Raw genomic sequence first — 26,509 nt, 5'->3', positions numbered from 1 at the left:
GTCAGAGTCACAAAATTTGTTTGTGAGAAGACCAAAGGACTCAAACCAAAGATTGAAGAAAGTCTGAGCTGGTGTTGATTTTACCAGCTGACTTGAGCATAAGCTGATAACAATGGGGACATAACAGACATCAGTTGAAGTCAAAGACAAGAGGTTGGTCTCTTAAATGTAGGGAAGTAAAATAATAGCCCCTAGGTTAAAGTAACATTTACTTTGTGTTCATTCATCACTGCCTGAGAGCAATAAGAACAGAGTAAAACAGTGAGAGCACATTTTATGTAAATATTTACCCGTTGTTATTCCATTACTGAATTAAATGATGAAACAATAATTGTTCATCAGTTCACTTTTTTATTCATCCTCACATTGTCTGACACTTAACAAATTTGAATTGTTGTTTAAACTCCTGTTCCTCCATCAACACATTGAACACAATTAAACTTATTCTAATGAGACAAACTGACAGCCAGCTCTGATCAGCAACAAACACAAAGGTTTCCATCTGCTCTTTGAGTGCACAGTGACCCTCATACATGAAGCAGTCATTCAGAGTGTCTATACATGTTTTTATCTCAGCTGGATTAACAGAAACTTAGAACATAACAGGCGTTTACACTTGTCAAAGATTTTGGACATTTTCAGGCCGTAAATGATGGGGTTTAGGAGAGGTTGACATACGATAAGGTATAGGGATAAAAATATGGACACTAGAGCTGGAAGTGTGCTTATCTCAAACCTGCTCCGAATCACCTCAAAGCAACATCCAAAAGCAAAGTTAAAGAGAGAGACCAGGTGAGGTGTGCAGGTAGAGACAGCTTTCTGACGTGTTTGTTTGGAGCCAGAGAAACAGACTCTGAGGATCCTCATGTAGGTGTACAGGATCAGAATCATGGGAAAAAGGATAAATATTGCAGAGTGGACAAGGCCATAGAGGTTATTTACTCTGGTGTCAGAGCAGGCAAGTTTGACAATGGAGTTATTATTACAGTAAATGTTGTTGATGATGTTCCCACACAGCTGCAGAGTAGCACTCAAAGACACTGTGCAAACTATGCAAAGACAAGCAGTTAACCATGCTGCTGCAATATGCACACTGACCCTTTTTAGGGTCATATAAGAGTTATACTGCAGAGGATAACAGAACTGAGACACATTTATCATATCTGGAGCAGTTACCTCATGAAGGATGAGAACAGGACCTGCAGCAGGGGCAGGTTTAATGGAGGAGTCACACCTAGAGCTAATGCTCATAGAGCCCTCTCACTTTTACGTATTGAAACCTCAGCTAGAATTTTGTTAACATATTCTGATTTTAGTAGAAGTCTCTTTGCACTTCCTTTAAGGCTCACCTGTTAATCTGAATAACGTGAGATAGTGCACCTGACTTTACTGCAGAGTCAGTGTGCTGGTGATTAAATACCCTTTTTGCCAGTCACATGACCGGAACAGATGAGCAAATCAAAGTTGACGTCATCTCTCAGGAAACAGAGACACAAACCATGCATTGAATGCAAAATTTAAAACACACACACACACACACACACACACACACACACACACACACACACACACACACACACACACACACACACACACACAAACGTTTAAATGTAAATCTTGTACTACTTCAAATATATTTTCTCTTATTTTCAACAAATTATGTGAACCCAAGAAACAAATCAAAGTTTTTAAACTTTTATTCATATATAATTTTTTATTTAGCACAAACACAATTTAGCCTTATCTGATGCCACTTTTTAACTGCCCTTAAAGTTGACTTTAACTTCATTAGACTTGCTGATGCACATTTATGTAAAATATGTTTCTATCCTAAAATCATAAACTTGAATATGATATTTATTCAGTCATAGATATTTGTTAAAGTAAAAAGTGAATTTTAAGAAGTTAAACAGTAATAAGTTGTACATGTGTACACCCTGGCCACCCCGTCCTATGTCACTGCCTTCATTGTGCCACCCCAGTCTGAAAGTCGCGACACGTCCCTGCACAGAACTTGTCCATGCCTTTATCTCCAGACTGGACTACTGTAACACACTTCTCATCAGGATCCTTAGCAAGAGCCTGCAGAGGCTCCAATACACCCAGAACTCTGCAGCAAGGATCCTGATGAGAGTGCTGAAACATGATCACATCACCCCCATTCTTCAGCCACTCCACTGGCTCCCCGTCTCCACCAGGATTGAGTATAAGGTTTCCCTCATTTCACATCAGTGCATCCATGGACATGCCCCTTTGTACCTCAAAGAACTAATCCATCCTGAGGTCACGACACGTTCCACCCACTCAAACCTCCTTCATACACCACGGCCCAGGTTGAGGACTATGGGTGAGGGGGCCTTTTGTGCTGTGGCCCCACGTCTCTGGAATGCCCTCCCTGACACCCTAAGAGCCACAAACTCCGCTCTCTGTTTTAAAAAAGGGGCTAAAAACATTCCTTTTTAGGAAAGCTTCAAGCCAAATTTGATACTTTTAGAATTGTCCGTTCTAAGCTGTTTTTAATTCGTTTTTCATTGCTCCGTCTTATTGCCCCCTTTAATCTTTTTATCTTTTCTGATTTAGTATTCTCTGTTTTTATGAAGTTGCAGCACTTTGAGATCCTTAGATGGAAAGGGCTTAAAAATAAAATGTATAATTATTATTAGTTATTACAAAGGTACATACCAGTATGGTATAAAAGCTAACAGGCGAAAAGCCTGAGCTGGAGGAAAACCCCTTTTTTAATTTTTATAGAATGAGAGCAAGAGCAAATCAGTAATCCGCACTCTGATTTCACAGTTCGAGCACAGCACTGATCATCATGCCAGTCTTCACAAACCGATCAGGATGAAGATAAAAGTAAATATAAACCACACAGAGTGATAGTGGGCACTTCTGCTTGTGCTGACTTTATATATGGACATACTGTACAACTAGAAGTAGCAATGGAAGGTAATATTTCCTCCTCAGTACACGGGGTGTTTACATTGTTGAGTGCATCATCAAAGCATAGAAATTCTGGACAAGAACTTGTATCTGTAAACTCGGGTAAATGGATTTTCTCCGATGACTGTGTCTTATGGCTCTTACACATCAAGGAGTCATTCAGAGTGTTCATACATGTTTTTATTTCAGCTGGATTAACAGAAACTTAGAACAAAAAAGACGCTTACACGTGTCAAAGATTTTGGACATTTTCAGGCCATAAATGATGGGGTTTAAAAGAGGCTGACTTACAAAAATGTATAAGGATAGAAATACAACCATGAAAGGTGGAAGGCCACTCTTCTCAAACCTGCTCTGAATCACCTCAAAGCAACATCCAAAAGAGAAGTTAAAGAGAGAGACCAGGTGAGGTGTACAGGTAGAGACAGCTTTCTGTCGCGTCTGTTTGGAGCCTGAGAAACAGACTCTGAGGATCCTCATGTAGGTGTAAAAGATCAGAATCAAGGGGACAATAACTGTGAGTACGAGAGAGCAGAAACCCAAGATGTTATTTACTCTGGTGTCAGAGCAGGCCAGTTTGATAACAGAGTAATTGTTACAGTAAATATAGTCGATGACGTTCCCACACAGCTGCAGAGAAGCACTCAAAGACACTGTGCAAAACATATGAAGAAAGGCAGTTAACCATGCTGCTGCTATATTCACACTTACTCTTTTAAAGGTCATATAAGAGTTATACTGCAGAGGATAACAGATAGCAAGATATCTATCATAAGAAATCACAGTCAGATTAAAAAACTCTACAAACACATAAGAGTAGAGGCAGTAGATCTGCATGAGACACAGAGGAACAGAAACAGTGTGAGTGTCAGAGAGGAGCTGATCCAGGAGCAGAGGGAAGAAAGCTGTACTACCAAACAGCTCATTAACAAACAGACTGCATGGAAACATGTACATGGGTTCATGTAAGCTCCTGTTCCTACAGATCACAGTAATAAGCAACAGGTTGGCACAAAGAATCAACATGTAGATCAAGATTGCAACAAGAAAATAAATGTGCTTCAGAAAGCCAGTTTCAGAATAGCCACCGAGTCTAAAATGAGAGAACTGAGTCACATTGATCATGATGTATCCAGAGCTGTTACCTAATAGAGCATGAGACTGGGACCTGCAGCAGGTCTTACATATAGTCCATATACTCACAAAGCTGGCTCTCCTTTGTGTTGTAAGACCTCATCCGACGTTAAATTACATGTTGTTATTTCAGGAGCCGTCTTTCTGCACTTTCTTTAAGGTTCATCTGTTCAACAGAATGATGTGAGATAGTGCAGCTGACTTAACTGCAGAGTCAGTGTGCTGGTGATTAAATACCCTCCATGCCAGTCACATGACTGGAACAGACGAGTTAATCAAAGTCGACGTCATCTCTCAGGAAACTGAAGATTCACCATGTGGAGAGAAAACTTTAAAGACCCAAAACTGAGTGATTATTTTGAAATCAAATAGTGATGACGGGACAGGTTCACCCAGACTGACCTGAGTCAGAAAAACACAAACCATGCATTGAATGCAAAATTTAAAACACACACACACCCACACGCACACACATGTTGAATGTAAAACTTGTACAACTACAAATTTATTTTCTCTTTTTTCTCTTATTTAAACAAATTCTGTGAACCCCAGAAACAAATCAAAGCTTTAAACTTTTATTAATATATTTTTTGTTAAACACAGACATAATTTAGCCTAATCTGATGCCACTTTTTAACTGAGCTTCAAATAGACTTTAACTATATTAGACTTGCTGATGCAGGTTTATGTAAATTTTGTTGAAAATCCGTCCAAAGAAGAATTGTATTATTATTATTTGTTGTATTTACAGAGCACAAAATTTGAATCTGAACAGCTTCATCACATATGCTGGAGATCTTTTTTCAGAAATTGGCAAGAAAAAAGGTTTTATCTGTGGTATTACCAACATCGACTTACCAAACCCAAATAAACACTAGCTACAAGGAGAAACCATGTGCAGCGGTTCCATGAACATATTTAAGAAAAAAAAAATGTCAAATGACTTTTGACAGATATGAAAATGATACTAGCTAAGTGTGTATCATCTAAAAATTGTCAAGACCTGAAGAATGCTGAAACGTAAATATGTGGGTTTGTTTGGTCTGTAATACAGTAGGAAGGACAAAATGTTCCAAAACAATGATAGTGAATGAAGTGATGTTGTAAGACAAGTGATGGACATTAACAATCAAATATGGACACTAAAAGACAATCAAGAATTATGTCATACATGTATAAATGGAATCAAAATTCATAATAATCTGATGATATGTGAAAAAGAGGAGACTAAGGCCTGAACCACACGAATATGGATATTTTTTTGATCGGATATCTTTTCCATCGTTTGAAAAAAATTTTGCGTCCACACCACAGAAATATCTCTGTCCATACGAAGAGGCCAAACTGAAAACCATGGCCTCTGAAGCCTGCAATGCCATGCCAGGCCAATAAGTGGCAGGTTAGCAAAATGTGAAAGCCATAGAAGAAGAACGTTATGAGCATGCGCAGTCAAACACAGTGGCTGTGTCCGAAATGGCATACTAACATACTACATACTACATGGTTGTTGTGTATATACTGTATACTACATACTATAAGTATGATTAGAGTGCCAACCGTTTACTCTGTAGTATACTACTCGGTTTCCCATGATGCATTTCAAAACCTCCGACGACAAAAATTGGAAGCACACATAAGTCTATGGAAGCACACCAGGCTATCAAATATCTCAGTTGATTCGCCACATTTGAAAGTTTTAAGAACATTTTAGGCGAGAAAGTCATCATGTAGAAAACCAAAATGTGGTCATTTAGGCCATAAGACGCACGGATACAAATTTAATTTCGACATTTCGGACATTCTGTTAAGAGCGCCAATATGCTATCGAAGAAACTTCCGGTCCGCTCCAAAACAAGAGCCCAATTTACAAAAGCGTTAAAGAACTTAAAGGAGATGAACGGGTGCTTTTATTTTGAAAACGGGAAGTTCGCTAGTGGATGATTTTTAGCTAACACTGGTCTCAAGACGAATTCATCTCTCTACAAAAAATTAAAAAATGTTTACTGCTCGCAGACACCGAAGACGATCCGTCCGTCGCCTCAGGCACTTTATTTCTTTGTACTTACGTTTAGGTTTCCCTGCAGAGCTAAGTCCATTTTAGTTGCTTCTCATCTTGTCATCTCATTCTGTATTTACGTTTATAAATACGGGGCTCGCAATGCATTATGGGGCGTGTTAGGGCGACTAGTATGCCCACCTCCCATACTTAAAATTTTTACCGATATAGTATACATCCGGGTATTTCTCGCGCACACAATCTTTTCATACTATTTAATGTGAACGCACTACATACTATTTTTGACGTCACACTTAGTATGAGTAGTACGTTAGTATGCCATTTCGGACACAGCCAGTGACTTGTTGCTGGGCGCTTGACGTCATCATGTCAACACCAGCTCCGTTTAACACCGCTACATGGATCCACTCAACCGGATACTTTTTTATTTCTTCACTTTTTTATCAGTTTTTCAAAAATCTCCATTTACGTGGGTGAAATCTCCGTGTTCCTGTGGTTGAGAGGCCCAATCGGACAGAAAAATGCGCGTTTTGGAATATATCCATATACGTGTGGTTCAGGCCTAAATATTGAAGAAATGGGGATGGGACTAGATAAGCTCTGCTTCTCCCGTCTTCCCTTTCAGACATGTACAATGTAATCATCTTTTGACAATGTGTGATATTGTATAAGTGTGCTGACATGACCCAAATCAAACCAAATCAAACCAAATCAAATCAAATCAAATCAAAATCATAAATTGGAATATATTATTCAGTCATAGATATTTGTTAAAGTAAAAAGTGAATTTTAAGAAGTTAAACGGTAATAAGTTGTACATGTTTTCACCCTGGCCACCCCTTCCTATGTCACTGCCTTCATTGTGCCACCCCAGTCTGAAAGTTAAGACACGTCCCTGCACAAAACTTGTCCATGCCTTTATCTCCAGACTGGACTACTGTAACACACAACACGTCATCAGGATCCTTTGCAAGAGTCTGCAGAGGCTCCAATACACCCAGAACTCTGCAGCAAGGATCCTGATGAGAGTGCAGAAACATGATCACATCACCCCCATTCTTCAGCCACTCCACTGGCTCCCCGTCTCCACCAGGATTGAGTATAAGGTTTCCCTCATTACACACCAGTGCATCCATGGACATGCCCCTTCCTACCTCAAAGAACTAATCCATCCTAAGGTCACGACACGTTCCACCCACTCAAACCTCCTTCATACACCACGGCCCAGGTTGAGGACTATGGGTGAGGGGGCCTTTTGTGCTGTGGCCCCACGTCTCTGGAATGCCCTCCCTGACACCCTAAGAGCCACAAACTCTGCTCTCTGTTTTAAAAAAGGGGCTAAAAACATTCCTTTTTAGGAAAGCTTTTAGCCAAATTTGATACTTTTAGAATTGTGTAGTTCTAAGCTGTTTTTAATCCTTAGATGGAAATGGCTTATAAATAAAATGTATAATTATTATTAGTTATTACAAAGGTACATACCAGTATGGTATAAAAGCTAACAGGCGAAAAGCCTGTGCCGGAGGAAAAGTCTTTTTTTTTTTTTTTTTTTTAAGAATTAGGGGAAAGAAAGCCAAACTACAACTCCCGTCTTAAAGAGACAGCAGAAAGGTGACTCCTGAAGAGGATTAATAATCAGATCAGTAATACGCAACAAGTGATTTCACAGTTTGAGCTTAGCACAGATCATCCTGCTAATCTTCACAAACTGATCAGGATAAGGTTAAAAGTAAATATAAACCACACAGAGAGACAGGGGGCACTTCTGCTTGTGTTGACTTGATATATGGACATACTGTACGACTAGAAGTAGCAATGGAAAGTAAAATTTCCTCCTCCGCACGGGATGTTTACATTAAGAGCATCATCAAAGCATAGAAAACATAGATGATAATTCATATCTGTAAACCCTGGTATATGATCGTAGTAAGTGCAGAATGGATTTCCTCTAGTGACTGTGTCGTATGTGCGTGCATCAGGGCAGAATTATGCCACGCGAGATGCAGGGCTGAGAAGTGTAAACAGCATCAACCTGTCCGAGCTCTGTCTTATGTTGGTTTAGATCACAATGTAATCTTTTCATACGTGTACAAGATCCCCGTTCAGTACAGTTTACATTTGAAACATCTGAACAAAGGAGATCAAAATTCTGAAAGCATGGCAGCTTTTATTTTGGTGTGGTGTGTGCTATGATCATCTGCACTTAGTGGAAACCTGAAATAACTACATGAATAATGCAAATGAACAAAATCTCTTCATATAAACAATGTCAGGTTTGCATGTTTAGGAAAAACAGCCATCTGCTGTTTAAATATTTGATGAGATTTGTTTATCTTTCTCAAGATGCATCCTTTCTTCCCTACCAACTCTGGCAAGAGGAGCTTATGAATAAAAAACATAAAATGGATTGTTATTTCCAAGAAAATTCAGTGGCTACAAATTTGACTGTTTGTGTTTGTAGGAATCCTGCTCCTGATCTTTTAACACCCAGTATTGCATCCGTGTTCTCACCTTAAGTATCTTTTACTAAACGTTGATAAGAGTCAAAGATGTGTTTGTGAAGAGACTAAAAGACTACAACCAAAGAAAAAATACAACAGCCAGGTTAAAGTACAGGAACTAACATTAACTTTGTGTCAATACTGAAACACATGTGTTCATATATTTACCTGTTAGTGAGCACAACTCCCTTACGGAAATAAATGATGAAACAGTCATTTTTTATCAGCTCACTTTATTTATTCATCCTCACACGGTGAAGTTTTCTTTACAAACACTTAACCATTTGCATTGTTTTTGAAATCAAACACCTCACTTTATCAGCTCATGAATCACATTCAGTTATTCTAAATGAGAAAACTGACAGCCAGCTCTGATCAGCAGCAAACAGAAAGGTTTTCATCTGCTCTTAGAGAGCACAATGACTCTCACATGAAGCTGTCATTCAAAGTGTTCAAATATGTTTTTTATCTCAGCTAGATAAACAGAAGCTTGGAACAAAACAGACCTTTACACTTGTCAAAGATTTTGGACATTTTCAGGCCGTAAATGATGGGGTTTAGGAGAGGCTGACTTACAAAAATGTATAAGGATAGAAATACAACCATGAAAGGTAGAAGACGGCTCTTCTCAAACCTGCTCTGAATCACCTCAAAGCAACATCCAAAAGAAAAGTTGAAGAGAGAGACCAGGTGAGGTGTGCAGGTAGAAACAGCTTTCTGTCGCGTCTGTTTGGAGCCTGAGAAGCAGACTCTAAGGATCATCATGTAGGTGTAGAGGATCAGAAGCATGGGAGCAATAATTGTGAGTACAAGAGAGAGGAGGCCATAGATGTTATTTACTCTGGTGTCAGAGCAGGCCAGTTTAACGATGGAGTAGTTATTACAGTAAATATAGTTGATGACGTTCCCACACAGCTGCAGAGTAGAACTCAAACACACTGTGCAAGCGATGCAAAGACAACCAATTATCCATGCTGCTGCTATATGCACACTCACCCTTTTAAAAGTCATATAAGAGTTATACTGCAGAGGATAACAGATAGCAAGATATCTATCATAAGAAATGACAGTCAGATTTAAAAACTCAACACCCACATAAGAGTAGAGAGAGAAGATCTGCAGGAAACACAGGGGAACAGAAACAGTGTGAGTGTCAGAGAGGATCTGATCCAGGAGCAGAGGGAAGAAAGCTGTACTACCATACAGCTCATTAACAAACAGACTGCATGGAAACATGTACATGGGTTCATGTAAGCTCCTGTTCCTACAGATTACAGTAATAAGCAACAGGTTGGCACAGAGAATCAACATGTAGATCAAGATTGCAACAAAGAAATAGATGTGCTTCAGAAACCCAGTTTCAGAATACCCACCAAGTCTGAAATGAGAGAATTGAGTCACATTGATCATGATTTATCCAGAGCAGTTACCTCAAGAAGCATGAGAACAGGACCTGCAGCAGAGGCAGGTTTAATGGAGGTCTCACACAGAGAGCTGTTGCTCACAAACCCTCTCTTTTATGTAGTAGAATTTACTTACATGTTGTGATTTCAGGAGCCATCTGTGTGCTCTTTCTTTAAGGTTTACCTCTCATCAGAGTAATGTGAGCGAGTGCATCTGACTTTACTGCAGCCAGTGTGCTCGTGATTAAATACCCTCAACGCTGGTCACATGATAAGAACAGATTGGCTAATCAAAGTGATGGTATTATTAATATGCAGCAGTACAGAACTCCCTAGTTACAACAGTTTGCACAACATATTATATAAAAGTAAATTTTAAAAAAACCAAATGCTTATGAAAAAAAAATTACAGTATTGACTTATTTGACAGGAGTTAGTACAAGCATGGCTTGTTAACTCTAACCCCTTTGGCTAAACATAAATAAAACATATATATACCCATATATATACACATATATGTTTGTGCTGTTACATTTTGGGTGGGACAGACTGATTATTGGCAGGGCCGATTATCGGGGCCAATATTTGGCATTTTGAGGCATCACGGCATCAGAATTTTTTTTTGATCCAACAGTAGATAAGAAACAAAGACGTAGAGACGTAGCAGTGATCTCTGTGTGGGCCATTGTGCTGACACTGATGAGACTTTACTTTTTGTAAACAGACGCTTAACAATGGCTTAGGCAGGGCCATGTGTGCGCCTCAAGTCTGGTTTGTATTCGAGTAATAGGACTGTTAGCTGTACTGGCCAGTGGGGTAACGTCGCTGCAGGGGGGCAATTGTGCTTGAGTACAGCATAGTTTGAATGACGGGTGTGACCGCCTGCTGAGGATTGAAGTCTGAGTGGGCTGTGCTCAGAGCATACAGTCTTAAGCCGTGTTTCCACCAAGCAGTCGAGTTCGGTTCAGAACGGTTTGGCATGGTTTGGCACAGTTAAGCCTGATCCTGTTTACATTTGCGTTTGCCCTTTTGTATTTGGCGGCGTGTAAGCCGGTTGTGAAAGCTGCAGCTGTTAATCAATAGCGTGATGCTGTAGCAGCACAATAGAGTTTACCCCACAAATAGATCGAACAAAGAAGAAAAACGCGACACAATTTACAGAACTTACCTTCAAAACCTCTCTCCTCAGCTACTTTCACTGAAGCCTGCTCCTTTTTATTCCAGTCTCTATAGAGTACACGTCGTATCATATAACTCTGGATAATGACATTCAGCACGAATCAACTTCTCCTCCATCTTTCGGCTGGGAGCCGGAGCAGATGGTGGGAGCATCGCACGTCGTCAAATCAATGACATCGGGGGGAACGTCATCACTGATGGGCTCACAGGAATTTGTGTCGAAAGTTCAATATTTTCAACTCGAGTGTGGAGGCGTCTTACGCCCCAAACGCACCGGGCGCTCCAAACGCACTGCACCAAACACGTCCAATGCCCCTGCCGGAGTGAATCTGCATCCAAACACATCTTTGCATTGATTTTTTATGTAACCTCGACGTGCGTCTTTGCGAATTCGAGTCTGGTGTGGCCATGGCATAGAGAAGCAGACGTAGGGTTTGATCTCGCTCAGGAGAAACTGTTGTAGTCTCTCAGCATGACTTTGCATTTTCTCCCCTTAGTCTGACTCTGATGAGGAACAACAATGTCAGTATGAGGTGTGTTGATGGAGATGATTTCTATGACTGGTGTCACGAAAATGGTTAATGGACACCTGAGTGATGATTCAACTGTGTGGTGTTTAAAGATATAGTGTAGTGTTGCATTTATCTTATTTTAACCTCCTCTTCTGCTGTGACTTTGTTGTATCAGAGAATGAGGCCAGTTAAAGAACATTACTACATGAATGGTCTGACCATTGGGCTGGTTCAGTGTCTTACCCAGACCTGAGAGCAGTATCACAAACAAAAGGACTTGTCTCTTTCATTCTTTCTTTCTTTCTTTTATTTCCATTTTCCATCAACTGTAAAAAATTTAATCATTCACTGCAAACAGAACATTATCTTCATTTACAAAATATTACCAGTCAAAAAGGTAAAAAATTCGGGTTAAAAAAATGAAATAGCGCAAAGTAGGACGAGGAGATAGAGGAAGAAGCCAGGCTTATCATGTTCTGCCCAGCTGATCTAGTTTCATCCAAACATGATCAATATTGTGTTTGTGTAATTCAAAACAATCCATATTACAAAGCAAAGGACACAAGTAATTTGTGTTATAAACAAAATTTGTGTTGTCTGCAATACATCAGGCAAACACTCCCTATTCCAAATAATTAGAGATTTCTGATTCAACATAAGTCTTGTTTTACTTACGATTCCCACACTTCTTAATAAATTGGAACACAGAAGTGCAATTTGTTGTTTCCAGCTGTGTTTATGGTCTATCAGGACACCCAAGAGCATAATCTCAGAGACTGTTTTAATTTCTATATTGTTAAGTTCAAGGCAGACTTGTGTTTTACATTTACAACTTCCAAATAGCATAACTTTTTAATTTTACAACATTTAATGACAGTTTGATTCGATCAAACCAGCCTTTTAACTTTTGCAGTTCATCTGTGGCGACATCTAAGAGCCTTTTAAGATTATTACCTATGCATAGAAAATTTGTGTCGTCAGCAAAGGCAATACATTTCGTATAATCAAACACTGTATCAGTGTCATTAATATAAATTGTGAAAAACTTGTTGCCCAAAATTGACCTTTGAGGGCCACAGGTAATTGTGGATTGTCTTGGTTTATATTTATCAAACTGCACAGATTGTCTGTTACCAGGGGCGTATTTAGTGGTTTGGGGGCCCAAGGCAAACCCAGTCAATGGGGCCCTCCATGTCCTTGTAACTCATCTTCCTCAGAGCTCGACTGGCCTTCCCTGGGTCCACTGTCTCTTTCCCAGAATCAAGGCATGAGACAGTGCTGATCTTGTACATGGTAACTTAACACAACTAAATGCATTTCCTCAAGTTCTGTACTTTAGTTTGATTTAGAAAAAAGTGAATACATAATTTAGTCCACTTTGTCCTGGACTTGAAATCTTTTATGGTCAACTGACAGCTTATTTGTCCCACAGTGGGGAATTTACAGAGTAACAGTAACAAACAAGAAAGTATGAAGTGAAAAACATTACAATAGGTAAATATTGAAAAAATAATAATCTAGTTAAGAAAAAATATGTAAATATCAAGCACAACATAAAACTGGAAAAAATCTACTGAAAGAGGTGATATTTACAGTTACCATACTTTTTGGTACTATTATTTTAAAGTTAATGTATTTTTATTTGACCCCCTGTCCTGTGAGTTATGTATCCAAAAAAGATATTTTGTACAATAATGTTTATCACCAACTCAAAAAGTTTGATTTAGAGAAAATGATCCTGTTTCCTGGGCTAGATAAAGTCCTTAAAATCCTCAAAGTCTGATATGTTTATCTCAGATCCCAGAGCAACATTGTTTTTATTTCCAACTTGGTTGAGAATAAGAAAAAAATGGGAAAAAAGTGTTTTTCACCACTTTCTTCGTGAATCAAATTTTCAGATGTGTTGTAACATGGAATAGCCCATTGAATAAGAATGGAGGGGGAGAACCCAAAACCATCATTACAGATTAAGCCTTTTGATGTATTTTGAAGCATGTGAATTAAGATTTAGAAAAAAGAAATGCTTTCAATTGAAGAGAACTTCATAAATCAGTTTTTAAGAGATGCTTTGGGGGCCCCTGGAAACTTGGGGCCCCAGGAAACTGCCCGTGTTTGCCTAATTGTAGCTACGGCCCTGTCTGTTACTAATGCACCTTTTTGTCAAATCAAGGGCTACTCCTCTGATGCCACAATTATACTTTTTTTTTTTTTTTTATCAATACTTCATGTTCAATGTATAAAAGCCTTTTTTTAAACCAATGAAAACACCTAGAGCTATTTTTTTATCCTCTGTATATGATGCTATTTCTTTGACTAGGTCCATCAGTGCCATAGATGTAGCTTTTCCTGATGTGACAGCGTATTAATCATCCATTCATACATTGTGTCTGTCAAAGAAATTTTTCTTACTTCAAATGATTTTTCAAGTATTTTTGAGAAGTGTGTCAGAAGAGATACCAGTCTATAGTTTGTGAACAGATGTTAATCTCCAGTTCTGAACAGTGGAATTACTTTTGCTACTTTCATCTTTTATAACCAAACACATATTAACCTTATCTCCATCAATGGAGGTTTTGTTTTTATATTTGTTAAAAAACTCCAAAACTTCCTTTCAGTCCACAGGTCCCAGAAACATTGAATTTGCCATTTCCCCACCCCACTCCAACCAAGTACATTTGCCACCATTACTCGTTTCAGTTCACTTTAATTATTCATCCTCACACAGTGAAAGTTTTTGACACTTTACAAACTTGCAGTGTTATTGAAATCAAGCATGTATGAGTCCAACACACGATACATATTCACAGTTATTCTAAATGAGATAAACTGACATCCAGCTCTGACCAGCAGGAAACACAAAGGTTTCCATCTGATCTCTGTCAAAGTACATAGTGACATTCACACATGAAGCAGTTTTTTAAAGTGTTCACATGTGTTTTTTTTTGTTTTTGTTTTATCTCAGCTGGATAAACAGTAGCATAGAACTAAGCAGGCATTTACACTTGTCAAAGATTTTTGACATTTTCAGGCCATAAATGATAGGGTTTAGGAGAGGCTGACATACAAGAAGATATAAGGATAAAAAAATTGGGACCAGAGGTGGAAGATGGCCCTTCTCAAACCTGCTCTGAATCACCTCAAAGCAAATCCCAAAAGAAAAGTTAAAGAGAGAGACCAGGTGAGGTGTGCAGGTAGAGACAGCTTTCTGTCGCGTCTGTTTGGAGCCTGAGAAACAGACTCTGAGGATCCTGAAATAGGTGTAAAAGATGAGGGCCAGGGGGACAAAGATTGAAATTGCAGAATAGACCAGGCCGTAGATGTTATTTGCTCTGGTGTCGAAGCAGGCCAGTTTGACGATGGAGTAGTTATTACAGTAAATGTTGTCAATGACGTTCCCACACAGCTGCAGAGAAGTACTCAAAGGTAGTCCACACACTATAGAAAGAAATGCAGTTAGCCAAGCTGCTGCAATATTCACACTCACCCTTTTAAAGGTCATAATAGAGTTATACTGCAGGGGGTAACAGATAGCAAGATATCTGTCATAAGAAATCACAGTCAGATTAAAAAACTCTACATACACATAAGAGTAGAGACAGAAAATCTGCAGGAAACACAGAGGAACAGAAACAGTGTGAGTGTCAGAGAGGATCTGATCCAGGAGCAGAGGGTAGAAAGCTGTACTACCAAACAGCTCATTAACAAACAGACTGCATGGAAACATGTACATGGGTTCATGTAAGCACCTGTTCCTACAGATTACAGCAATGAGCAACAGGTTGGCACAAAGAATTAACATGTAGATCAAGATTGCAACCAGGAAATAAATGTGCTTCAGAAACCCGGTTTCAGAAAAGCCACCAAGTCTGAAATGAGAGAACTGAGTCACATTGATCATGATTTATACTAAGACATTACCTCATGAAGTGTGAAACCATGACCTGCAGCAGGGGCAGGTTTAATGGAGGTGTCACATAGAGTCCAAATACTCACAGAGCTTGCTCTTTTTATGTCTAGAGACCTCATTTAGAAATTGGTTAACACGTTGTGATCTTAGAAGCTGTCTATGTGCACTTTTTTCAAGGTTTACCTGTGTGCGAGAATAATGTGAGAGAGTGCAGCTGACTGTTCTGCAAGGGCCAGTGTGCTGGTGATAAAATACTCTCCTCTCGGGTCACATGACTGAAACAAATGAGCCAATCAAAGTGACAGTATGCCTCAGGAAGCTTAGGATTCAATATGTAGAAAAATAAAATCTTAAAGAAAGAACCACAACTGAGTGACTATTCAAAAAACTTGTAGTGTGGAGTGTGTGTGTATGTATATATATATATATATATATATATATATATATATATATATATATATATATATATATATATATATATATATATATATATATATATATATATATATATATGTATGTATATGTATATATGTGTGTGTGTGTGTGTGTGTGTGTGTGTGTGTGTGTGTGTGTATACAGTGGGGAAAATAAGTATTGAAGGCTTCAACTTTTTTCTCATCACATTTATTTCCAAAGATGCAATTCAAACAAATTTTTTTCTACCAGACATTAGTATTAACTTAAATAATCCACACACAAAAAATTACTTTGCACAGATTGTCTTTAAATCTGGAATATTCTTTGGTGCCCTCTGGTGAACCCTTTTCTTTACTTCTTTCCACAAATGTTCAGTTGGGTTTAAGTCATGTGATTGACTAGGCCGTTCTAACAGATTGATTTTCTTTTTTTGAAACCATTTGAGAGTCAGCTTTGCCGTGTGCTTTGGATCGTTGTCCTGCTGGAAGGTCCAGCCACGTCTCATCTTCATCATCCTGGTGGATGGCAGCAGATTCATAATAAGAATTGGTGCTACAAATGCAGCAATGTGCTTTTCACCTCCAAACTTCACTGTTGGTGTAGTGTTTTTTGGCTAATATGCAGTGCCATTTCTCCTCTTCTTACTATCTTTCTGACTCCCTGGTCAGAAATCTTCAAGGAGCTCCTGTGCGTGGCCTGTTGATAGTAAGGTGGTGCTTCTTCCACTTGTGAATAATGGCCCCCAAGGTGCTGACTGGAATATTCAGGTGCTTTGATATAAGTCTGTAACCAGTTCCATTCTGATGCTGAGCAACAATCAGGTTGTGAATGTCTTCAGAGAGCTCTTTGCCTTTACCCATCATGAGGTGTGTGGTATTTAACTGCTTGGTGAAAAAACTATTGTTTTATAGGACCATCAATTTGCTCTAGCCCAGCTGATGTTGGTTTTCTCTAAGTAATAATTAAAGCTGCAAGCAGCTTTGAACGGGCCCTCGCCCTGTGCGTGCCAGCCGGAGTGTGTCCTAGCCTCCACATGTGCTCGCCCAAGGCTTGCCAATCGGAGCATGTCCCAGGCGCCACATGAGCAGCGAAATGTGGCTCAGCCAAAAGCCATAGGTCTAGGCATGAGGGTTTAGCCCAATTGATGCCTGGTGCTCAAAGTAGCTGGACAGGCTGCAGATTTTCGCCACTGTGTGGCACTTTGGAGCATTAATGTTAGTGCAACCAGTGAGAGAAATACACTCAGGCTGTGACACTGAACGTCTGTGTGCATTTTGGCCCTTATCCAACACTGCACCAGAGAACCATTAAGGTTTTCATGAAACAGTTTAAAATAGTCAACTTTGACCGTTATTTGTGGCCACGCCCATTGACGTAGCAAAAGTTCTTTAAGAGCTTATCATTGTCAGTGTGTGTAGTGTACACAAGCCAAGTTTGTAGTTGTTCTGATGAAAAACCAAGGAACTGTTCCATTTAGTCTGAGGCTAAAAATCGTCAAAATCCGACGTTTACATCCAATAGCGAACTTCCTGTGCGGAATTGACTATGGTCATTGTAGACTTTTTTGTAGGTCTTGGCATGATTGTTATGCCTACCAAATTTCAGGCCTTTAGCTCAAAGTAGTCAGGGGCTAAAATTTTCAGCCCCTTGGTGGCGCTATGGAGAATTATTCTTAATGCAATCAGTGGTAGAAATGGAATCAGGCTGACACAGTGAACTTGTGTGTGGATTTTGGTCCTGATCCAACATTGTACAGGAGAGCTATTAAGATTTTCAAAAAACAGCGAAATGGTCAACTTTGGCAGTCATTTGTGGCCACGCCCCCAAAAAATTATAACAATTATTTTCTGATTCTTAATCTTCAATGTCTCTATTATACACATGCAGAGTTTGGAGTTGATCTGAGAAAAAACCTAGGTCTAGTTCGTTCAAATACCTACCCTATGAACGCAATTTTTGCCAATTTATAGCCATTGCCATTAGAGGGCGCTGTAGTTTCAGGTGACAAAAATGACATGGCTGTGTCCGGAGCGCAACACTGAACATGTGTGTCTGTTTTCATGCAGATCAGACAAAATTGAAAAATTCGAACATTGAGCCTTTGTCGTAGTTGCACTGAAAAAAAATGAAAAAAATTTAATTAGGATTATTAATCTTCAGTGTGGGTAGTATACTCAGGCCAAGTTTGGAGTTGATCTGATGAAAAAGCTAAAACTAGCTCGTTCAAATATGTAGCCCAAAATCGTTAAATAACAATGTTTTGGTGCAAATTGCGAAGTTCATGTTCGGAAATCCCGATAGCAGTAAGAGACTTTTTTGTAAGGCTGGGCATGCTTGTTATACACACCAAAGGACCTCTTTCACAACACACGTAATTTTGCCCACTGCCCAATTTTTTGTTTATGTGTGGTATTTGAAGTACACCCAGAGACTCCCAAGAATATACCTTTGGAAAATCCAAAAGTCATCCAGGGCCTGTACTATGACCTATTTTATGATCATTGCCATAGGTGTGAGCCAGAGTGCACATTTTAGCCCAAAACTTACTCAAACACAAATAATAAATCATCAAATTGGGTCAAATCACCTTCACTGAAGCCTGGTGCATCTTTTGAAATCAAATGTAAAGCTAAGTATTACAATTGAAAGAAGTTATTGAATTTTAACTGGAAAGTGGATTCTACTGTGGTAGAATCAGCATACATATCTTGTATATCAAGGAACCTTTAAAGATTTGTTCAGAATTCATCCTTTAAGTATGATTTCTTTTAGAATTTGGATGCTAGATTCAAAACAAACATTTCACATGAAATGTTATTCATTTTAATATTGAACAGCCACAAAGGGCCTGTATATTATGCCTTTGTGATTAGATAATAATGAGCCATTGATAAAGTAAAAACTGATGCATTTTAGGATTGTTGTAATCAGATTGTATATATCTACAATGACAACAATACATAAACATTACTTCTGTCAATTTCTGTTTCTAGTACTTGTATATACATGTAATCTGTTTTATGGCCTTCGTGTCTTTTTGCATTACGGTTCTTTTTACAGTTCTTTGTATATTTACCTCCTTGTAAACACTAACCCCTAAAGTAAATGAGAGCACAACCATTACTTCACCACTGCTGTTTCCCCACCCTGCCCCAACCAAGTACAACATTTGCCACAGTTGAGGGCCAACCTCACCAAAACAAAAGAACAGTTAAACTCTACACTATTTAATTGATTTGCATGATTTTTTTCTGTCAAAGTATTGGGGTAGTTTACTGTGTTTCTGTTTTAAAAAACACTACGCAGTATTTTGAACAATTGTTCATCAGCTGACTTTATTTATTCATCCTCACACAGTGAAATTTTCTGATGCTTTACAAACTCAAAGTGTTGTTGAAATCAAACATGCCACTCCATCAACACATGATACACATTCACAGTTATTCTAAATGAGACAAACTGACATCCAGATCTGATCAGCAGCAAACAGAAAGGTTTCCATCTGCTTTTTATCAAAGTGCACAGTAACCTTCACACATGAAGCAGTGTTTTAAAGTGTTAACATGTGTTTTTTTTTTATCTCAGCTGGATAAACAGTAGCATAGAACTAAACAGGCGTTTGCACATTTCAGAGATTTTGGACATTTTCAAGCCATAAATGATGGGGTTTAGCAGAGGCTGACATAAAAAAAGATATATGGATAGAAAAACAGACACCAGAGTTGAAAGATGGCTCTTCTCAAACCTGCTCTGAATCACCTCAAAGCAAATCCCAAAAGAGAAGTTAAAGAGAGAGACAAGGTGAGGTGTGCAGGTAGAGACAGCTTTCTGTCGCGTCTGTTTGGAGCCTGAGATCCTCATGTAGGTGTAAAAGATCAGAGTCAGGGGGACAGAGATTGAAATTGCAGAATACACCAGGCCGTGGATGTTATTTGCTGTGATGTCAGAGCAGGCCAGTTTGACAATGGAGTAGTTATTACAGTTAATATAGTTGATGACGTTTCCACACAGCTGCAGAGTAGAGAGCAAAGGCATTGAACAAGCTATAGAAAAACAAGCAGCTAACCACGCTGCTGCAATATGCACACTCACCCTTTTAACGGTCATATGAGAGTTATACTGCAGAGGATAACAGATAGCAAGATATCTGTCATAAGAAATCACAGTCAGATTAAAAAACTCTACATACACATAAGAGTAGAGACAGAAAATCTGCAGTAGACACAGAGGAACAGAAACAGTGTGAGTGTCAGAGAGGAGCTGATCCAGGAGCAGAGGGAAGAAAGCTGTACTACCAAACAGCTCATTAACAAACAGACTGCATGGAAACATGTACATGGGTTCATGTAAGCTCCTGTTCCTACAGATTACAGTAATGAGCAACAGGTTGGCACAAAGAATCAACATGTAGATCAAGATTGCAACAAGGAAATAAATGTACTTTAGAGACCTGGTTTCAGAAAAGCCAGCAAGTCTGAAATGAGAGAACTGAGTCACATTGATCATGATATATCCAGAGCCATTACCTTATGAAGCCTGAGACCAGGACCTGCAGCAGGTCTTGCATAGAGTCCATATACTCACTGCGCTTGCCGTCTTTTTTTAACATGAGACCTCACCTGAGATTTTGTTTACACATTTTGATTTCAGGAGCCGTCTGTATGCTCTTTCTGTGAGGTTACCTGTGATCAGATATAATGTGAGAGAGTGCATCTGACTTTACTGCAGAGTCAGTGTGCTGGTGATTACATACCCTCCATACCAGTCACATGACTGGAACAGATGAGCTAATCAAAGTTGACGTCATGTCTCTGGAAACTGAAGTTTCACCATGTGGAAAAAAAACTTTAAGAACACAATACTGAGTGAGTCATCGGAAATCAAATGGTGGTGAGGGGACAGTTCTCCAACACTGACCTGAGTCATGCTGGACCTAAACAATGCATGTATCAGAAAGCACATGTGAAGGATTAATGAGTACTTTCCTACATCATTGGTTTCCTGTATGCTAACCTCCAATCTGAGTTGGGTGGGTTTACAGTTTGGTGTTGTGGTACTAATATCACATCGAACCAGGCCACTCTGAGTCCAAGGCTTTACTTATTTGTTGGATAATGATGGACACAGGTGGGGAGTGAAGAAAACGAATAACCTCATGGTCACGTTTGCTGGTAGGGTGGAATGGATCCCGAGACTCACAGGCCACAGGTTGCAACAGGCCGTAATAGAGAAACTTGAAGGGGATTTTTTCTTTCTTTGTGACTGGTCCATGAGTGCAAGATGAGTCTGAAGTGTTTGTTTAATCAGACTCAAAGTTCCTTGATGGAGTTTACAGTTCCACAGTTTCATTTAGCAGACGCTTCTGTCCAAAGCGACGTACAACACAAGCAAGAGTTTAGAAAACCTCAGTTAAGCAACCAGAGTGCTATAGGTTACTTTGCTGCAGGTGCTGTCATTAAGTGCTAGAATATATATATATATATATATATATATATATATATATATATATATATATATATATATATATATATATATATATATATATTTATTTATTTTTTTTTTTTATTTTTTTTTTTCATATAGGACAATGTAGCCGATTAACCACAAATTGCCCTTTCTATGTCTAGAGGCCTCATTAAGAATTTTGTTCACACGTTCTGATTTCAGGATCTGTCTGTGTGCACTTTCTATAAGGTTGACCTGTGCGTCAGAATAATGTGAGACAGTGCAGCTGACTTTTCTGCAAGGGCCAGTGTGCTGGTGATAGATACCCTCCCCTCAGATCACACGACTGGAACAGATGAGCTTATTATAGTCACAGTATGCATAAGAAAGCTTCGGATTCACCATGTGGAAAAATAAAATCTTAAAGACCCACAACTGAATGACTATTCGAAAATCTAATAGTGTTTTGTAGTGTGTAGTGTGTTTAATAGTGTGTGTATATATATATATATATATATATATATATATATATATATATATATATATATATATATATATCAGATCACTTTTGATTGATTTCAAGAAGGTTTTTGATTGGATAAATAGGGATCTTTTTTGATAAAAGTTGTTACATGTTGGTGTAAATGGGAGGTTTTACTCTGCTATTGAGCCTCTATACCAAGCACCTGTTTCCTGTGTTCATGCTTGTGAATATTTATGTATGTATGGGGCTCTAATTTTGTGGCCTGGCGCACCGTGAAAGCCCGCCAGCTCCAACCTGGTCTATCCTCGGTGCAAAGCTGAGGGCACCCTGCGCAGCTGTAATTTGGTGACAGGCGCATATGTGCGCACATGTCAACAAAGCCTCAGAGGCAGGTTTCCAGAGTGTCACGCACATTTTTATGCAATAAACAATCACAGCAATCACTATTTAATGTAACCACCTGAACCAGCATATACATTTGTATCTATATTAACTGTCTCGTCGCATCTGATGTCAAATTAAAGCCGTTTGTCATAATGGAAAGTTAACCTGACGGCAGCTGGAAGTTTGAAGCACATCTTGCAATTAAACAATAAACAGCCTTAACATCTGATACTGAGTATATATCTGGTTCTCTCATTTCATTTAATTCAAAGAAAAGAGGGAGAGAAAAGACGAAGAAAAAAGAGACGAAATAAATGTATGTCACTCAGAATTTACCAGTGATTTCCCATATTTCTCTGTTTTAGTCTTTATTTTTAACCTGATCTAAAAAGATGGAGTACATTATTGTAAGGAGGATGAGGCGGAGACACCGGGAGAGTTTACAGTATATCACCAAAGGTTCTGCTATTTGGCGATGAAAAACCAGGTGTGCAGGTGGATCAAAAGTATTCTGAATGGATAAGCCAGCTGTGTAACTGTCTATTCATTTTGTACTCCTATTAATGACAAAGGAAAAGGTAACATCTGTCCCCAGATGGCCCACACGGTGACGCGTTTCATGTCCTCTGATGCGCCCTGCTGTCCATTCTCCTGCTGCAGGGACAGCAGCTCTGACAATCTCCGCTACCAGCACTGTTTCCGCGGTGCTGGAGATCAGTCAGACCAATCAGACGCTGCGCCTCGGTTGCAGGGCATTTAAGGCGAGAAGAAGCGCTCATTTGATTGGTGAAAACAGCACTCGGCTGTGTTAAACCCACTCATGGCTTTTCTCCTCCCTCTCTGCCATTTGTGCGGAGGGAGGCGTGGATGTGCACCTCTGCGCTCCTCTGCGCCTAGACTGCACCTCTCTTGGCACTGCAGGAAACTTGCAAAGTGCGCCGGTCACGCCCTGACTGCGCGGCAAAGGCCAGCACAGGGCAGGTGCGCCTGCGCTTGCGCCTGGTCTACGAAATTAGAGCCCATGGTGTTTAACAAGGAGATATTTTGTCTCCAACACTGTCTTTTTTTATATAAATGATCTAGCTTCACAGTTGAAAGCCTCTGACATTGTGGTTAAAAATCAGGATCTTAATGTTGGGATAGTATTATATGCAGATGATGTTTTTTTCACTGGCTGATCAGGAAGAAGACTTACAAATGTTGATCAGGACAAAACACAATTAGTACATTTTAGGAAAAAAACTGCTGAAAGAAACTCTGTTTTTAATTGGGGTTCTCTGCTTCTCTTATATACTAAGCTAATTAGCTAATTAGCCTTTAGCTCGGCCTATATCACTCCACAACACAGAGGCTAAACTGTTCATGCTAATGTTCATCCCAACCCACAGTCAGCAGTTATTCTGCAGTGGTCTGTTCAAACTTGAGAGTCTATCAATAAAATGAAGAGTGAGGTTACGTTAGCTCTAATGGGTAAATGACTGGCAGGACATAACCAGGATTGGGCTGCCAGCTGCGCTAAATATAGACGGCTACTAAAATTCTTACAAATTGACAGTGTTTACTTGTTATCCCGTTAGCTTACAGATACGTTTGAACACGAGCTGCCAATGTTGCCAACATGCCGGCTGCTACAACATTTGCTTGATGTCACATCGCTTCATACCTGCACTGACAAATACCTTTCCTCGGTGCGTTGTATCCAGTAAAAAGTTGTCTTGAACAAAGAAAATTAGTTTTGATCTGATCTCTATTTAATTCCAAAACAAACACACGGCTTGCTAAAAGTTATTTACGCCAGTTTGTGGAGACTCCGGGCCACAAGGTGGCGAGGGAGTGCATTAAAACATATATTCCTTACAGCGTCTTGAAAGTTGCAGATTAACGTGAGTTGGTTAAGTCTCTTACACAAACCTGAGAGAAGTTTCAGTTTCATGATGCTGTGTGATTTTATCAACCACTGAATCTGGGGAGAAGAGTTTATGACAAGAAGACACAGTACAGATTATTATTTCTCAGAAAATTCTGACTACAAACCTGACCAGTGCTTGTATTTATCCAGCCCCCTGATCTTTTAGACATCTAGTATCAAACAAGTGTTTTCTCAGCTTTGTGCAAAATGAATTTACCTTTAAGCTTAACACTTAACATCAATATGACGTCTAGAGCCAAGTGCCCCCAGCTGTTCAATGCATGGGACATTTTTCCAGGTTTAAGTACAGAAACCAACATAAACTATATTATAAATACATTCTTTGTATATTTACCCATTTATAAACACAAACCCCTTATTAAAGCAAATGATGGAACAACCATAGTTCATCACTGTTGCCATTTCCCCATCCTGCCCCAACCAAGGACAACATTTGCCACCATTACTCATTTCTTTGACTAGATTTGGGCCCACCTCAACAAAACAAAAGTACATTTAAACTCTAAACTATTTAATTGATTTACATGACTTTCTTTCTGTTATTTGTAAAGTATTGAGGTAGTTTACTGTGTTTCTGTTTTTAAAACACTATTCAGTATTTGGAACAAGTGTTCATCAGCTGACTTTATTCATTCAGCCTCACACAGTGAAACTTTCTGACACTTTACCAACTTACAGTGTTGTTTAACTCAAACACTTGTCACTCCATCAGACATTAATCACATTCACATTTATTCTAAATGAGACAAACTAACAGCTAGATCTGATCAGCAGGAAACACAAATGTGAAAATGGTCAAAGATTATACTATCGCAGCTGGATTAACAGAAGCTTAGAACAAAACAATTGTTTACACATTTCAGAGATTTTGGACATTTTCAAGCCATAAATGATGGGATTTAGGAGAGGCTGAATAACAAACAGATATAAGGATAAGAAAATTGGGACCAGAGGGGGAAGGCCACTCATCTCAAACCTGCTCTGAATCACCTCAAAGCAACATCCAAAAGAGAAGTTAAAGAGAGAGACCAGGTGAGGTGTGCAGGTAGAGACAGCTTTCTGTCGTGTCTGTTTGGAGCCTGAGAAACAGACTCTGAGGATCCTCATGTAGGTGTAAAAGATCAGAATCAGGGGGACAAAGATTGAAATTGCAGAAAGGACCAGGCCATAGATGTTATTTACTCTGGTGTCAGAGCAGGCCAGTTTGACAATGGAGTAATTATTACAGTAAATGTTGTTGATGACGTTCCCACACAGCTGCAGAGTAGAACTCAAGGACAGTGTGCAAACCACATAAAGACAAGCAGTTATCCACGCCGCTGCAATATGCACACTCACCCTTTTAGGGGTCATATAAGAGTTATACTGCAGAGGATAACAGATAGCAAGATATCTGTCATAAGAAATGACTGTCAGATTAAAAAACTCAACATTGGCAAAAGAGTAGAGGAAGAAGAGCTGCAGGAAACACAGAGGAACAGAAACAGTGTGAGTGTCAGAGAGGATCTGGTCCAGGAGCATAGGGAAGAAAGCTGTACTACCAAACAGCTCATTAACAAACAGACTGCATGGAAACATGTACATGGGTTCATGTAAGCTCCTGTTCCTACAGATCACAGCAATGAGCAGCAGGTTGGCACAAAGAATCAACATGTAGATCAGAATTGCAGCCAGAAAATAAATGTGCTTCAGAAACCCGGTTTCAGAAAAGCCACCAAGTCTGAAATAAGTGAACTGAGTCACATTGTTCATGATTTATCCAGAGCAGTTACCTCACAGAGCATGAGACCAGGACCTGCAGCAGGTCCTAAATAGAGTCCATAGAGGCCATATACTCACAGAGCTTGCTCTCCTTTGTATTGTAAGACATCATTAGGCATTTAATTACATGTTGCTTTTAGGAGCCATCTATCTGCTGTGTTTGTAAGCTTACCTGTGAATCAGATATAATGTGAGAGAGTGCAGCTGACTTTACTGCAGAGTCAGTGTGCTGGTGATTACATACCCTCCATGCCAGTCACATGACTGGAACAGATGAGCCAATCAAAGTTGACATCATGTCTCTGGAAACTGAAGATTCACCATGTGGAAAAAAAAAACTTTTAGGACACAAAACTTAGTTAGTCATTGGAAATCAAATGGTGGTAAGGGGACAGTTCTCCCGGACTGACCTGAGTCGTGCTGGACCCAAACAAAGCATGTATCAGTGAGCACATGTGAAGAATAAATGAGCATCTTTCCTACATCATTGGT

At 39.3% G+C, this 26,509-nt stretch overlaps 6 protein-coding genes across 6 annotated transcripts; all 6 read right to left on the bottom strand.

Moving 5' to 3' along the window:
* Window positions 1-567: 567 nt before the first annotated feature.
* LOC141797382 (olfactory receptor 52N4-like) lies at window positions 568-1,251 on the bottom strand. The gene is made up of 2 exons (XM_074678697.1): window positions 1,177-1,251; window positions 568-1,125 (listed from the first exon to the last, which is right to left on the bottom strand). The coding sequence occupies exons 1-2, from the start codon at window positions 1,249-1,251 to the stop codon at window positions 568-570; spliced, it is 633 nt and encodes a 210-aa protein (XP_074534798.1).
* A 1,872-nt stretch (window positions 1,252-3,123) lies between these two features.
* On the bottom strand, window positions 3,124-4,068 carry LOC141797381 (olfactory receptor 2A14-like). The gene has a single exon (XM_074678696.1). The coding sequence runs from the start codon at window positions 4,066-4,068 to the stop codon at window positions 3,124-3,126; it is 945 nt and encodes a 314-aa protein (XP_074534797.1).
* Window positions 4,069-9,069: 5,001 nt separating this feature from the next.
* On the bottom strand, window positions 9,070-10,005 carry LOC141797380 (olfactory receptor 51E1-like). Its single transcript, XM_074678695.1, has one exon. The coding sequence runs from the start codon at window positions 10,003-10,005 to the stop codon at window positions 9,070-9,072; it is 936 nt and encodes a 311-aa protein (XP_074534796.1).
* Window positions 10,006-14,642: 4,637 nt separating this feature from the next.
* Window positions 14,643-15,587, bottom strand: LOC141797379 (olfactory receptor 6N2-like). Its single transcript, XM_074678694.1, has one exon. The coding sequence runs from the start codon at window positions 15,585-15,587 to the stop codon at window positions 14,643-14,645; it is 945 nt and encodes a 314-aa protein (XP_074534795.1).
* Window positions 15,588-19,589: 4,002 nt separating this feature from the next.
* Window positions 19,590-20,519, bottom strand: LOC141797378 (olfactory receptor 5P56-like). The gene has a single exon (XM_074678693.1). It carries the CDS (start codon window positions 20,517-20,519, stop codon window positions 19,590-19,592), a length of 930 nt encoding a protein of 309 aa, XP_074534794.1.
* A 4,544-nt stretch (window positions 20,520-25,063) lies between these two features.
* On the bottom strand, window positions 25,064-26,008 carry LOC141797377 (olfactory receptor 11A1-like). Its single transcript, XM_074678692.1, has one exon. The coding sequence runs from the start codon at window positions 26,006-26,008 to the stop codon at window positions 25,064-25,066; it is 945 nt and encodes a 314-aa protein (XP_074534793.1).
* Window positions 26,009-26,509: the final 501 nt, after the last annotated feature.

Source organism: Halichoeres trimaculatus, unplaced genomic scaffold (assembly GCF_033239565.1).
Source record: "Halichoeres trimaculatus isolate MK-OKI-2021-1 unplaced genomic scaffold, fHalTri1.1 fHalTri1_scaffold_9, whole genome shotgun sequence".
NCBI classification, from domain to species: domain Eukaryota; kingdom Metazoa; phylum Chordata; class Actinopteri; order Labriformes; family Labridae; genus Halichoeres; species Halichoeres trimaculatus.
The sequence above is the reverse complement of the archived record's forward strand: the minus strand, read 5'-3'. Positions and strand labels throughout refer to the sequence as shown.

Coding starts and splice junctions, on each gene's coding strand:
- LOC141797382 (XM_074678697.1), bottom strand. CDS start 1,251: ATGAGCATTAGCTCTAGGTGTGACTCCTCCATTAAACCTGCCCCTGCT. Junction 1,126..1,176: donor CTGTTCTCATCCTTCATGAG/GTAACTGCTCCA, acceptor TATCCTCTGCAG/TATAACTCTTATATGACCCT.
- LOC141797381 (XM_074678696.1), bottom strand. CDS start 4,068: ATGATCAATGTGACTCAGTTCTCTCATTTTAGACTCGGTGGCTATTCT.
- LOC141797380 (XM_074678695.1), bottom strand. CDS start 10,005: ATGATCAATGTGACTCAATTCTCTCATTTCAGACTTGGTGGGTATTCT.
- LOC141797379 (XM_074678694.1), bottom strand. CDS start 15,587: ATGATCAATGTGACTCAGTTCTCTCATTTCAGACTTGGTGGCTTTTCT.
- LOC141797378 (XM_074678693.1), bottom strand. CDS start 20,519: ATGATCAATGTGACTCAGTTCTCTCATTTCAGACTTGCTGGCTTTTCT.
- LOC141797377 (XM_074678692.1), bottom strand. CDS start 26,008: ATGAACAATGTGACTCAGTTCACTTATTTCAGACTTGGTGGCTTTTCT.